At 45.0% G+C, this 15600-nt stretch overlaps 1 protein-coding gene across 1 annotated transcript; it reads left to right on the top strand.

The window, feature by feature from the left end:
- The first annotated feature begins 233 nt into the window (after positions 1 to 233).
- Positions 234 to 15600, top strand: tmem266 (transmembrane protein 266). Its single transcript, XM_049724071.1, has 11 exons — positions 234 to 381; positions 1740 to 1838; positions 4559 to 4747; positions 9131 to 9285; positions 10452 to 10525; positions 11124 to 11180; positions 11293 to 11431; positions 12154 to 12269; positions 12614 to 12806; positions 13338 to 13400; positions 13476 to 15600. Exons 2-11 carry the CDS (start codon positions 1825 to 1827, stop codon positions 14081 to 14083), a joined length of 1608 nt encoding a protein of 535 aa, XP_049580028.1. The 5' UTR covers positions 234 to 381; positions 1740 to 1824; the 3' UTR covers positions 14084 to 15600.

Genomic DNA, 15600 nt, shown 5'->3' with positions numbered 1-15600 from the left:
AGCCCCCGGTGTGATCGCGTGGAGGAGGTGGAACACCCTCCCCCCGAACCCCCCTCCCACACCCTCCAAAAAAAAAAAAAAAAAAAATCTTCACGAGCCACCCTCCCACGATGGGACCGTCTCCCCGGACTCGGTGACGGCGTCGCCCGCTGCCGAAGCATGGTGCCCTCGCGTCGGCGGAGGAGGTCTATTTGTGGCGCTGTGTCCCCGGAAAGGCGACGCTGGTGCTCGGCGGATTTGTCAGCCCACTCAAGCCAAGATCCGAGCTCCTCTCATTGTGATCTTCATCATCGGTGAGAAGGGAGATGTGCCCGTCGTCACTGCGAGGGCAAATGAGTCACGACCACTCTTCCCACTATGTAGAGCAAGGCAACGCGGGAGGTTAGTGTGCTTTTATTTCCTTCCTTTATTCCTTCCTTGCGTTGGTTGAATCGTGAAGAAGAAGAAGAACCCCACCGAGGGGCCTCCGAGCACAATTTTTGTCGGCCTCGCTTGACATGATTGCAAATGCATCTTGATGAGGATGAGCCTTGTGCAGAAATAGACCAAGGCTCGTTGGCTGGAAACTAGATGGTGAATACATTGCAGCCTTTTGACAAACATCTCCGTGACGGAGCCCTTCTAGGAATGATTGGAAACCACGGATGAAAAAAAAAAAAGGTGAAAGTTGTCTGCTTTTAATCATATCCCCCAACAAGCCCAGTGAATCACCTTGAGGAGGAATTGCAGAATAGAGTGGAACTAAATTAGGAACTTAGCATTTAAAACAAATAAGACAATATAGTAACCCAATATATGGAGGAAAGGTGTAGAAAATGCATTTTAGCCTTGTTCTTATGTATTAAATGTTGCACATCTGGCAGAACGGTGTCCTAGTGGAGGCCTAGTTGAGTTTGCAAGGTCTTACGTTGCTTTTCTAAGGCTACTTTGGTTTCCTCAAAATTGTACATGTTAAGTTACTGAGGAATTGTCCATTGTTGTAAATGATTATTTTTCTGCTGCTTTGCAAATTCGCCCTTCGTCAGCCGGGATAGGTTCCAAGAAATAACATTGACAAGGAAATGTTATTAAGAATGACTTTCTGCCCATTTTGTACATTGTTAAAAACTGCTGGTTTAAAAATAACCTCGGGTGAGTTTAAAATAACCCCAGTGGTTTTAAGGGTGTAGCTTACTTATTGCAAAAAATCTGTTGAATCCATTTTTTGCCTTTGTATGGAAACGATAAATGCTTCTCGGTCATTATTTATAGTGTTGTGAAAGGTGCCAAATATGGACTGGCTGTACCAAATTTCTTATTCTTAGCAACCAGCAGTTCATCTTGCATTTTATTGCTCAAGTTGTTGCAAGTTTAAGCGACAAGGTTGAGAGTCTTCCATTCAAGGCGGCTCGTCACGTAACTTGACTTGAATGGTCTTCTGTCCCGCAGCACAAGGGGGCTAGCTAGCATCCCTCGGTACTTGCTATGCAAGAGGTGTGGTGTTCCTCAGCCCCACAGATTCACAGAGCGGAGCGTATATTAAGGGAGATTTAAAATCCATTACAGTTTAGTGCTCCCTGGGAAAATAGTTAAACAGAGCATCGGCTGAGGTGAGAAGAAGAAGAAGAAGGCGCCACCGCCACCAAGAAGCAAATGCAAAGTGTCAGATCCAAAAACTTTTGCTTGTGCTGGATCCAAATATTGTACCATACTTTATATTCGAATGTATGCTTTTCATTTGTTTTCTGTATTTTCCAAAGGGAGCCAAGCCAGGTCACGATTGCTGTGCCTGTGATTTCACACCTGGCCTGATTTAGCGTGACCATCCGTCGGAAGCCTTTCGACATGAGCAACCACCAGTAAGTAGCCCTCGCCGCATCTTTTTATTCCGAGAGGCTGTGAAATCCTCAATCTCTATTGATGAACACGCCGTCTCGTGCGAAAGGGCGTCTCCGTCTCGGTCGGGTCATGATTAGCTCTGCATATTTTCCCGTGAGGGCTCGTGAACAAGGGGCAGCGGGGCCTCATCTACAGTACAACAATCATCTCCTGTCTGCTGCCACCTCTTAGCATTCATGAGGGATGCTCACTTGTCATCTTCTCTTATTAATAATTACTCCTTGTGTGTGTGTGTGTGTGTGTGTGGTCCCGCAGACAAGCCCCGCATTCTGATGACAACCGTGCAGGGAGAAGGGGAGGGGGAACCGAGTCGAGGGCTGGGGGGAGGTGAATCCAAATTGGATTCAGTCAGCTGTGTTCTCCGGTTAAAGGCGCAGGGTGCTTGGAAGCGTCGGGACGTCACTATTGTGGCCAATCGTGCTTAAGTAGATAATAGCGGGAAGGTGATGACTGCTTGTGAGCGGGATTGGGGCAAGCCCGCGGCCGCTCAGTGAGGCGGGCGGGCGGGCGGCACATGGGAAACGCTTTGTGTTGACAAAGGTTTGGGGAGTTATTTTCACACTGATTGGCTTTGACAGGATGCCCCTCGCACGAGAGCAGCCCTGTTGTTTGTGGTTGAGGTTTTGTCATAGAGGTTAGCTCGGGAAATATTTGGGAAATTATCATTTTGCCTCTTACATTCACCATGAAATCATTTATAGATGTCATTTCAGTTTTAATTTAAGGTTCTACACGGAAAAAAAATGGTATTTAGGGAATACAGGAGTTTTATATGCATGGATTCCTGTTTGTTTGTTTGGAAAGTGAGGTACCAGTTTTTTAGACTGATACCAACTCTTGAGTAGTTGCCGATACCAAATACCGATACATTTGTACTTTTGATTCATAAATAAAAAACAAAACAAAATTATATATAAAAAAAAGACCTATGTATCCCCTGATAGATTTCCCCCCCTGAAATTAATGGCAAATTTGAATCATCTTTTTTTGTTTTTTTTTATACTTACAGAAATTGAGCGTCTGTTATTTCTCGATCGTAAAAATGATGACGGGGTGAAACCCAAATAAAAAACACAATAATAAATTGTACTTTACGTGTCCATGTCCAGATTAGTTCGCCATTGTCTCACAGTTGCTATTGACCTGTTCTCAGAGTAAAAGACATTTTTCATGTCAGTCTATGGAGAAAACTACACTTAGAGCGCCATTGTACTTTGGTTAACAATAAATTGCACCGGGAGTACAGGTCAGGGCAACAATGCTGTGATCCTGCAAATAATGTACTCGGTGTCAGGAGCTGGTGTCTGAGCTACTGCCGGCGAGTGCAGCCTGTCCCCGTGTAATTGATTTGGCACATTTGTCTTGGTTTGCTGATGATATCAAGACAGTGAATTGCTGCGCTTCAAGCAGCAGCCAAGTGTCTGGATACAAACTTATTGGGCAGAGTGGCCCACTTCCAGACATCTGGCTGGAAATACGACCACTCTTAGCACTCTGTAACAATGACACTTTTGAATCGAAAGTTAAAAGCAAAAGTTTTTTAAAAAAAAAGAGCATTCAAGAACAATACGTGGATGACTTCTGTAAATGATCTTAATTGGCAAAAAAAAAAAAAAAATAAAGAAAAAGGTTGATCCTTAATCAAATCCACCAAAAACGCGCCACAACTTTGACCACCTGGTCTCGACTCCAAAATGACACAAAAAACACCAATTAAGTTGCTCTTCTCTTTGAAACACAATGTAAAAACTAATAAACCTGATGCACACTTACCAAATTGTTTACGCAGCTTTTTGGACTCGGTCCTTGTCGCGCTTACTGCGATCACACACAATTTGTCCAATCTCCTAACTCGTGCGGTTAAAGAGAAGCCAAGTGTTGAGATGTGAAGTCGTGTCTCTTCCCCGTGCACGATGGCAAGCAGCCACTCTGCTGGGCTTCGGTCATAATGGCTGCTGGCCCGCTCTCTGATTGGCCGGAAATGCGGTTTTGATGCGCTAAACGGTTTGTCTGTCATGACTGATTAGTGTCCTGGTTGCCGGTGGCTTGAGGTGCCAAGTATATGCAAGATACTGTTTGTGTTATTTAACTGGATTTTTTTTTTTTTAATAGTTGTAATAACAGCTTGTGTTGCAAAGTCAAACAGCACCATTGTAGTATTTCAAGTATTTTTCAAAGGAGTCCATGAAAGCGCTTCTCATCTGGAATCAGGTCAAGCAAATAGACAGAAAACTATTTTTCTGCTTACATTGACATTTAACAGGAAAGTGGTTCTGCTCAAGCTAGCACGGAAATCATCTCGGTCTTGCCCCGCTATTGAAGTTATTCGGGCCTCACTTGGACCACCGCCAAGCCACGTCAGACCCCCGTTGTAGGGTGACTTCTCCTTGTTCCCCATTGGCTCAGCTTGCCCCATCGCAAACCCTCCCTGCGTATTTAAATTTCAAGACTCGCTTGGCAGATAAAATGACAGCTGACCTTCCAAAGAACAGGTGGTGTGCAAAGACAACTTGTGCGCCATCGAATGTCAAAAGATGAGCAAAAAAAAGGCTTTCGTTGCATCCGATGGCACATGAAGATATTTATGTACCTGATATAGGTTGAAATTTACGTCCCCCCCTGTTCAGTTGTCTCCTCCGGCGACTCGTAACGCTGCTCTTGTGCTGTGCTCGTACGACAGGGCCCCTCCTCAAGCTGCCTCCTCCGAGCTGGAGGTGATTTCACAGCAGGTGGAGGAGGAAAACCAGCGCGTGGCCCCGGTTCAGCTGCTGAGCTTCACCTACAGAGACTTGCCTCTGGCCGCCCTGGATGTATCTCTGGCTGGATCTCAGCTCATCTCCAACCCGGATGAAGAGGACAACCGAGAGGGGTATGTCTTAAAATGTCACATGTTCACTGCAGAATTTTTTTTTTTTTTTATTAAAGCAATGACTCTTGAAAATAGATGCAAAGGTTCGGGCGACTTTATCCAGCTATGCTAGTTCCAATTTAAAATCCTCAAAACAAATCTTATGTGATGTCACAGCCCACAGCTCAAGAGTTGCTTATGAGCTCCACTTTGATTATTTTTTTTTTCTTTTCACTGTCGGATCAGAGATCACACAGAAGCGGTAAATGAGCTAGATTAATCATTATAATCAGATCTCGCTCTCACTAATTTGTATGGCCAAAAGCCCCAAATGTAATCACACAATGACTGATGTTGCCACCCCAATTATAAAAATTCCAGTAATACGGTGGCCTGTTGTTGCCTTAATGTGTGCTATACCCTTAATGAGACGGGATTGGCTATAATCTATCCTGCCGTCACGCTCTCCATTACTGGTTATTGCGTCCTTATCGGCACATTTCATGTCAGAGTCCGAATTTGCATTTGTTTATTATTGTCATTATATCAGATTTGCTTGCTGCTTCCATTTCCGCTGAGCGAGGTTTCCATTCTCAATGTCGATATGTGTCACAAAGCAGAGACGTTAGTGGCAAACTGGAACTGGGCCCTGTGGCGCTTCCTTTTCTATCCTTGAGGTCAGGTTGATGTTTTCTTATCACAATTATCGCCGTGTTGTTGGCTCGGTCCATGATACGCCTTTCCATGTTGCTCCTGTCAGCAAGTGCGAGTTAAAACCATTTTGGCGTCAAAATCTGTCAAGCACTGGCGGCGCTAGAGGGGGGGTCACGGGGGCACTGGCTCCACCTGAAATATGGTTGGATCCCCCTTGGTACCCTGAGATAATTGACTTTTGGGTATTTTTTTCATTTATGCAGAAATTTTTTCAACATTTTCACTGCTGATGAATTTTTAGGGTTTGTTTAAAAAAAAAAAAAATGTGGACCCCTCTAAGATAAAAAAAAATAAAAATACACTACTAAGTGTGAAATCTGGTTGGATATTTTTCTTAACGTATCTGTTATTGGAACTCACAGTGGGTATAAAAAGTCAACACACCCCTGTTCGAATGCAAGCTTTTTGCAATATACAACCAAGGTTAAACATTAATTTGAACGGTAACCGTGCCTCTAGGTTGCGTAGAGGAGAACCGTCAATATGATATAGGATTGCCCGTGAGCATTTCAGATTGGCATTTCTGATTACTAGAACAAAGTCTTGCGCACTTTCACATGCACGCTGAGTGGAAAAAGACGGTCACCAGTTTTGGCAGCCTCAATGACGCATGCATTGCATCATAGGAATGACGCAGGCGCTTTCTTCACACAATGCGAGTGTAATCATGTGTATGGGATTTCCATGACGCAATGTTTTCTGCTGTGATTTAAATTCCAGACATGCTTCTGGGTCCAATTGATGACAATTTAACCAGTGGTGAAAGAAAAGTTGTTTGTTTTTGGTCACGTGAGGGAAAATTCTTCAATATGAAACACTCCCATGTTGCTGAATGTGTTAATTATTTTGCTTTTGATTTGGTTAGGAGTGGAAGAGCACTTTTAGTCTTGCGCAGTCGGGAGATGTGGGCAACCAACGGTGTGGGTGGTGGATGTTCTTGCCGACCACATGGGGCACAAGCGGTACTTGCAGATTCTGTGCAGTGGTGAGCTGGATGCAATTATTAATAGAATTTGGCTGCACCCGCCCTCTGCATGGAGGCTCAAGATGTGATTTCACACAATGATTGTCTTGATTAATGTCAAGCGAGATTGCGTAATCTGAATACCCGGATAGTGATCATTATAATAGGAGTAAATAAGACCGTAATAGGAGTTTTAAACAATCTATTTTTAGATTAGTTTGGTGAATAATAGCATTTGGAGAGTGTGCGGTGTTTCTAAAGTTTACACACCCTTGTTCAAAGGTCATTTTTTTCGTGAGGAAACAAGACCAAGATAAATGATTTCCAAACTTTTACCGCCATTATTGGTAAGCCGCCGCTTGTCCAGAGCAACAGCAGCATATGCCGTTGATCTCCAGGGGTCAGATGGCGAGGTGCACACAGCAATGACAGATGGTTCATAGGGGTCAAACTGCCACGTTGACTGGAGGAGAAAGCGATTGGAGAGCAGATAAAAAATGCTAGCAAACATTCACCCATATTTTTGTTTGTTTTGTTCATTCACATCACTACCAGCGGCTCCAAATTATCTTTAGATAATCTTAACAAAACAACTGCACTTGACGTGACGTCAGCGAAAACCGAACAATCCGGGACACCCATTGTGATCCTTTTTCACTCCAGTCCTGTTGGTGGCAGTATTGTGCATTTGAAATGATAGACAGCCTTTTTTATTTGTTGAAATAAATTCCCCTTAAATCACCTTATTTAATTATTTATTCATTTAATCCTCTTCTATTTATTTTCTATTTTTTTTATGTATACTTTGCGTATGAAGACTGCAGGCAATAGTAGTGCTCAACCAAGATAGTAGTGTGACTTATGGCCGCCATACTATTTTCTTTTTTTTTGCACTAAGCACCATACCTGCTGCTGTGTTGATAGATGCCCGAAAAGAGAGTAGGACGTCGTTCTTCCTATTTCTCCCCCACCAGCACCACCTTGACTCTATCTCCAACACTCAGAGGAACAATCCTCTTCATCAAGCTGTCCCTCCCGCTTGGCCCCATGTGCGACACAATAGATGACATTTGAGAGTGCCGGGTTCGAGGGTTTGTTAATATTCACAGACATGCAAAGTGCGAGATTGCTTTAGGCTGAGAGCGAGGAGCGATGGAGTGTCCGGGCGAAAAGCTATTTATCAAGGACAGCTTGTTTGCTGCTACACGCATGCAGCCCGATCCATCTTCATTTGCTCGGAATCTCTGGCCCATTTCTCTGCAGACCAGACCAGTGCTGCCATGTCAGTTCTCAGCGGAGGATCTGTGGAGAGCCAAGGGATAATTCTGCAAACTCTTGTTGGAAGTGCAGGGAAGCCAGAGAAAACTAGAAAAAAAAAAATGCTCAAAGCTGGGCCCTAATGTTTCGCCCCTGAGTATACGTCTGGATCTCGTCTTGCTGGTCCCCAATTAGTGCAATAATCCATATGTTAACAGTATTCATCAGCATGAATAAATAACAAAGTGTTGGCCATGCAGAAAAGTGTCGCTCGTTTGCTCGCCGCCTCCCGGTGATGAATCACTTTGTGGGAAAATCTAATTGTCTGCGCCCCAGCGTGCCGCGCTCGTTTGCTGACCTACGTGGCTCTGTTGTAAATGCGCAATCAAGACATTCATCAGGAGTTCCGATCGATCATTTAGAAGCCTGCCAGACCTGCGCAACTTGGTCCTGATGATTATTTTTATTATTTAGCCCTGGTTTTGCCCACGTGTGTAACAATCGATAACTCCGGTGAGTTGATAGAGTGCTCCGTACTTATTAGCGCTTAATGAAACACACAGCAAGCCGACTTGAAGATCATTTAATGGAACGCATGCGTCAGAGGACATGTGAGTGAAAGTTACCGATCTGCGGCTCCTTCCCCATCACTCCGCCTGAGGTCTTTATTCCATCTGGACGTTCTCCCGCAGCTGACGCGCCATCACGTCCATCTCGGCCCGCTATTGATCGCCCTCATGATCTAATCCCCTCGCTTTGCCCTCCTGTCAGCTCACCTTACACCCCCCACCCCCTTCCCCCCTGATGTCTTCATGAAGCAGCAGCAGCAACCTTTCCTCTCGCCATCCTTCCAGCATTATCTCCGTAGATGCACGCCTATTTCATCCGAACCCGCCGTGACCCTGAGAGCCGTTCAAGTGACCCCCCCCCCCCCCCCCCCCCCCCCCAAACTCCCTTTACCACAGATTCGGCCTCACTTACTCATGAATACTTCAGGTGCTCTGTTTCGATGTGATTTCCCCAAAATTAAGTTTGGGGAGCTGGGAGTGATCCGTCATGGCCATGTTCCCTGCTTTCAGGCGGCGTTTCTTTACAGCTTTATGAAATTAATACATTTCCTGCCTGGGTTGAGTGAGAACGTCAGAATGAATTATTATTCCATTCCGGAGAGTGTGAGTTACATCGCACGCCATTTTGTCGCGCTCCTTCCATCTTCTTCACTAATGCTCCATGAATGTCTCATGGAGACATAAATGTTTTTTTTTTTTCTTGTGCTCCTCCATAGCACGCCAAAATTGTATATTGATCCTAAGTTAAAAAAAAAATAACAATGATTGTCTTTTTTTTTTTTTTTAGTTTAGGAATAATAATGTTCTTTGAATGTTGTCATCGCCTCGCCCGTCAGAACCTAAAATGGCGGCCATCACTTAATAGCACCTCCTCCATTCATCTGTCTTCCCCCCTTCCAGGTCCAACTGGCTGAAGCCGTGCTGCGGGGGCCGGGCGGCTCTGTGGCAAGTGTGCCTGGCGTCGGCCGGCTTCAACTGCGTCCTGGTGGCTTGCGTAGTTCTGGCGGTGCTGCTGCTGACTCTGGAGCTACTCGTCGACACCAAACTGCTGCAGTGTGAGTAGACAGATGCCATTTTAGGAGTCCAGCTGTTGCTTTTAATTGACGAGCGTCCGCGCTTGTCTGCACCCGGAAACACAGTGTAGCATGTCACCACTGTGGCCAATGTGCAGTGAACAAGCTGCTAACTTTTCTGCCAAGTCATCAGTGCGATGATTAAAGTCGGTCATTACATCGTTTGTCATTTATTGAGTCACCGCTGAACTACAACTGCTGCACGGAAGCATACAAGGCGAGTATATTTGATATGCAGTGCTTTAAATGAATGGAAACGCCTTTAAAACGATCCAAACCTTCCCCTAAAAACGACAAAATAGATTCATCCTTCATAATATTGTACTTTATCTAACATACATACATACAGCTTCGCCATTAGTGCTTATGTATCCGTTGCTCATAAAATTACCTCGTGACTATTGATGCTAATTGTTAGCACGTCTAAGACGTTTTCCATTATCTGTTAGCATTAAGCTATTAGGAATATTCTCAAGTCACTTTTTTTTTGTCTTATGTTTATATAGACATATATGGACATTTGTAAATGTTTTTGAAGGGAAGTCTGTGTAGTTGTACTTCAGATAACATGATTAGTACTTGGAAAACGTCCACAAAGACCAAAGGAAGTCTTGTCTTATGTCTTATTCATCTATGCACGTCCCTTATCTTTTAACTTTTAATGAGATGAGTGGTCCCACGTTGTTCAACATGATCCCAGGTGGGAAAGGATCGCTGTGATGTAATCCGACGAATTTTATTTACGCACTGAAAAATTGTCAGAAATTGCTATTTTAAATTCTCGTAAGAGCGGTCTGATTATGTATTGCTGGTACACTAGTTCACCTTCTCTGTCCTGACCTTAGGCATGAGATCAATCATGGTCTGCGCAAGCTAACAGCCCCATTAGCATTCCGCTGTTGATACACGTTGCCAAGCGGTGTGACCCACGACAAGCCGACGTCACCTTCATCCGCATCATCTGTCCTGGCGAAGACGCTCTCGTTTATCATTAAGCGCAAGGTCACATGACATGTGGCCAATGTCAATGTGTTTAATGGCAGATGATATACATTTTATTAGCGCAATAAATACACACGTATGTTCTTTGCTGGACCCGGATCATCCGTCTGTGTCAAACGAACAATCGTGTTTCTTCTTCTCTGCAGTTAACAATGCATCCCAGTTTGCTGGTGTCATCCACTGGATCAGCCTGGCTATCCTGTCTGTGTTCTTCACCGAGGTCAGTTCCGAGCTCTAATCATTCCATATATTTTTTTAATTATTAGGCTGATTTAGTCAAAATTTTACTCTGCCGAATCAGCATCGGGCTCAAAGAAATCCATTTTGGGCGTTAAATGCAACTTAATCTGTGAATTTAAAAGTATTGAGCCCACACTGGAAAGAAAATCTTACAAAATGTAAATTCTTTACATCATTTATGAGACTCCAATTATATTATCCATTAAGATGAGGACAATTTAAATGTGATGCAGATACCTCAACAACTGTGCTGCCCACAATCCAGAAAGTGTATTTTTTCTTCTGGCTCCACATAAGCACAGGGCTTGAAGTATTGATCACTGCTTCCTTCACAGCCAGGGACGTTTTTCTTCCTCCGACTTGACGAGCCCACTGCTAACATTTCAATTCATTAGCGGGTTAGCCGCAAGGAATGAGCCCATGCGCACAGCAGCAGTAAATGCACCATCTTGCTCCTTTATTGGGACTTACGAGGCCGAATGCACGGCATCCGCTATCCCGCAGTGGTTTAGTTAGGCTCTCCTTGTCGTCTCGCATCTTAGCGACAGTGTCACCTTCTCTCTGTCTCCATCCTTCAGACCGTTTTCAGGATCGTGGTCCTAGGGATATGGGATTACATCGAGAACAAAGTGGAGGTAAGCTCCCGTGGGTGCTATTAGTCCCGCCTCGAGGGCTCCTTTCACTGCAGTGTCATTGCCTCAATGTCACCGCTCAGAGAGTGTTTCTTCTTTCTTTTTTTCGCCTCAGGTGTTCGACGGAGCCATCATCGTCCTTTCGCTGGCCCCTATGGTGGCCTCCACCGTGGCCAACGGCCCCAGCAGCCCCTGGGATGCCATTGGTCTCATCATCACGCTGCGCATCTGGAGGGTCAAAAGGGTCATTGACGGTAAGGCTGACGTTGTGTGTGTCTATTTACGTGTGTGTTGCAAGTTTTGAAGTGTTCAAAAATTGCCAGCGTGTTGCAGCAGAACCACTGTGCTATGTGGCGGCCATGTTGGCAGGGGCAACTTTCCCATTAATAATCAATACATGGACATGGAAAATAAGTCAAAATTTGCTTATATATAAACCAATTTTAATTAGTTTTTGTCGTTGTTGTTGATGCCAAAGCGTGTGCTATCAATTTACTTATTTAGTACTTATACAACTCAGTCGTCCGTGCTAGCGTGCACGCGCCCCTTTCGAGCTTGTTGCCTCAATTGTCCCTTTCCTTGTTATTTTATTTATTTAACATGACTTATGGTATTATGCTGTCCTAATTAATGTGTTTTTGTTCCGCTGAGGCAGTCGCTAAGGGCAAACTGGTAAACCAATTACGGAGAGCAGAACACACTATTTGTTGGAAGTCACTGTTGGTTTAACAGCCTTGCTCCCCCTTGTGGTTTTCCAATTAGCTGCACATTGTTCGTTGTGGTGATGGCGGTTGAACACATTCAAATTCATTTAAAATTTAGGCTGGGCAGGTTTGATGCTGAATGGACAAATGTTTTCATTGTTTTTAGATGCCTGAATATTTACAACAAACCAACTCTTTTGTTTAGAAATGAAAATAAATCTGTCGACATAATAGAATCTTGAGCAATGTATTTCTGTCACGTCTTGTCTCAGCCTACGTGCTGCAGGTGAAGGTTGAGATGGAGCTGGAGATCCAGCAGTACGAGAAGGCAAAGGCGGTGAGAGAGGAGCAGCTCGACCGCCTCACTCAGATCTGTCAAGAGCAGGCGGTAAGAGACTCAACTAGTAATGACGCTTTGTCACCACTAGAGGGCAATGAAGCACTGTGAAAAAGATAATGTTCCATAATGGTGACATTTTTTTGCATACTTCAACAAGTAGATTAAAGGCGGTATAGTAAATAGATGGAGGGCATTTTATTTATTTATTCTATACATTTTATATGTAAGTCAAATGTTTCTGTAACTAACCATACAGTCTTTGTGGGCTCTGCTGTAGGCTTCATGGGAAGTGTCATCTGATTCTTTTCGGATTTGTGCCTTGTACAATACAGACTGTCCACTTTCTATCTGTGTGAAGAAATGAACTCAACACTCCTTTTCTCTCCCTTCAGTTTGAAATCCGGCAGCTGAGGGCCCACCTGGCCCAGCAGGATCTGGATCTGGTGGCCGAGCGGGAAGCAGCCATGCAGATCCACCATATGTGGGGTAAACCGAGCAGCAGTTTCCATGAGGTGGACGGACTGGCCCCCGGGGTCTCCGATCATCACAGGCCGGCTAAAGTCAGAGAGCCCGGCGGGCCCTCAGGTAACCGTCTGGAATAGGCGACTCCTTTGTCTCCTTTGGCTATCAGATAGCCGCAGAGCACAAGGCACCGTTCACATGGTGTTTTCAGCGCTAAGTTGCGGTCTGGGTGCCTTGAGACCTGCCCGACAAATGATTGTTGATACACGGACAAGTGAACCCGAAAGTGAAGGTTGAAGAACTGTGATTTTTATTTGCTTCTTCGGATTCCCATTCAATTTGTAACAAAAGGACTGAGTGCCTTTATGGTTACTAAAAGCCTAACAAATACTAGCAGGAAGCTGCAAAACACAACACTGTTGCTTTCTTCTGACGCATCTTGAAGTCCACATCAATATTCTAATGGCACGCCGAGATGGACCGTAAAACTGTCCAGCTGTGACAGCTCATAACTTAAGGCAAATTACGGTAACACAACGCGATGGATGCAGCCCATGTCAAGGTCTGCAAACATTGATAGTGCCGTATTTTTTGTTGCTATGTCTAAAGCGCCACTGTGAATTCTGAAGCGTCACTCTTTCTTCCACTCTTCAGATCACCACGGCCAGGATGACATGAACAACTACATCAGTCAGTATTACAGCGAGCCGAGCAGTGGTGAGAATCCGCCACATCCTGTTCACTCCAGCGTGCCGCTATCCGTGTAGTGGATCATTGTGGCATCTCCTGCAGATATGGGCATCCCCGACCCGGCCGCTCGCATCATCACCACGGCGGCCATTGACGTCCACTTGCCCAACAACCCCAGCCAGCTCCCTCCGTCTTTGGTGAGCGCTGATGGCGCGGCCGGTGGCCGACTGCGGCGCACCAACAGCTCGGCCAGCGAAGCCTCGGCCACGACGGCATCGCGCATCAGCAGCCGCACGGCGGGATCGTCGGCCGACTGCAGCTCCACCGTGCGCGAGGCGTCCACGTCCACCGACTACAGCGACCAGCGCTGCTACCCGCCGCCCTACAGCAGCCCCCTGGCCCCTCAGCCCAGGGGAAGCCCAAGCGCCGTTGTGCAGGAGCTGCTCTCCTCTCTGTCCGAGGACTCCTGTCTGAGCCAGAAGGGCCTGGACCCCGTCAACCTGAAACCGCCCAGTCCTACCGGTTCCACCAAAAACAGCCCCGAGCTGGAGAACAGGGTAAACATCTACAACAAGAGGAACCAGGAGAGCCGACTCAGCTCGCATGCCAAACCGCTCATCCAGCTGCAAAGAACTGAAGCTTTCCTGGAGGAGAAGTACAGGATGATGGAGCCTGTCGACGCACCCGTCCATCATCTGTCCGGAACCTAAAGTGATGGAAGAGAGCAGGAACGGAGACCTAAGTCAATGCTCCAGTCCATCATCTGCCTTGGACGTAACGTGGTGAAAGAGACGAGGAACAAGATCCTCTTTTGATGCTCCAAGCCTCCATTTATCTGTCAGGGATATAATAGTGGACAAGAACACAAATCTCAAAAGATGCTTGAATCCAACATGTTTGAGACAGAAGATGGTGGAAGAGAGCAGGAACCTTCATAAATGCTGCTGCCTATCATCTGTATGAGTCGAGGTAGTGGCAAAGAGCAAAAACAGAAACCTCAAAAGATGCTCAAATCCATTATTTCTTCAAGACACTGAGCAGGTACAGGGACCTCAAAAGTTGTTTGAAATCATCATGTGTCTGAGACACGACAGAACCGGAAAAGGAACCTCCGTTGATAGCCCAAGCCATGATCAAAGATAGTGTCAGATTGCAGGAATGAAACGATGTTCACATTCATCGTGTCTGGTACATAACATGGTAGAAAAAAAGCAGGTACGGGAACTTCATATGGTTCCCCCAAATCAGACATAAGATGGTGGCCGAGAGCAGCAACAGGAACCTTGTAAGATGTTTGAATTCATCATTTGTCTGAGAACAGGAACTGTAACCTCAAAGGATTGAATCCATCACTTGAGACATAAAATGGTGAAGAGAGCAGGAACAGGAAACTTCACCTGTCTGGGACATGACATTGTAGAAGAGATCAGGAACAGGAAGATGCCCAGATCAATCATCTGTCTGATACATTTGTTTGTGGAAGAGTACAAGAACAGGTTGTCCAAATCATCATGCCTTTGACATTGTGGTGTAAGAGAGCAAGAGAAGACACTCCAAAATATTCTGAAGCAAGGTAGAAGCAGGAACAGGAAGATGAATTGATTTTCCAGCATATCATTTAACTTTGAAATAACGTGGATAACATGAAGCGCAAGAACGTCAACTTGCTTCACTTGCAAACGTGCACTGGAAACTGCTGGAGCATCGATCACTTTTCAGGAAACAACTCTCAGACAATTTTATGATCATTTGAAACAAACTTGGCCATGCTGAATTGGACCTAAAGTCTCTGCAAGCATGTCAGCTGTTTTATGAAAACAGCCAGAAACCAATTTGCCGCAACAACTGCAGGGTACAAGTGGAAATCCGTGTTGAGAGTTTCTAATCTTTGTCTTTCTATTTTAGCAACGTTTGTAACTGAAATTCCAAGAATGGTGTTTAAAAAAAAAAAAAAAACATTTTGCAATCTAACCAAGATCAGCTCGGTCACGGCTGAAATTTTAATATGTGCATCAATTGTATTACTGGCTTTTAAAGGTTGCGAAGATGTGTAAATATTTGCAAACGGGAGGAATTGTGTCTACAAAAAAAAAAAAAAATGCTCATCGCATGAAACTTCTACATTGCACAGCAACTTAATGTACTGTCAACAGACGTTTTCTATCGCGGTCATCTTGATGCGTTGACACGACACACGGCGAACAATAAAGCGAAAAACAATATGCAA

The sequence above is a fragment of the Syngnathus scovelli genome, chromosome 6, assembly GCF_024217435.2.
Source record: "Syngnathus scovelli strain Florida chromosome 6, RoL_Ssco_1.2, whole genome shotgun sequence".
Lineage (NCBI taxonomy): Eukaryota > Metazoa > Chordata > Actinopteri > Syngnathiformes > Syngnathidae > Syngnathus > Syngnathus scovelli.
Note: the sequence above shows the minus strand (reverse complement) of the source record. Positions and strands in the feature narration are given on the sequence as shown.

Coding starts and splice junctions, on each gene's coding strand:
- tmem266 (XM_049724071.1), top strand. Junction 11,181..11,292: donor ACATCGAGAACAAAGTGGAG/GTAAGCTCCCGT, acceptor TTTTCGCCTCAG/GTGTTCGACGGAGCCATCAT. Junction 11,432..12,153: donor GGTCAAAAGGGTCATTGACG/GTAAGGCTGACG, acceptor GTCTTGTCTCAG/CCTACGTGCTGCAGGTGAAG.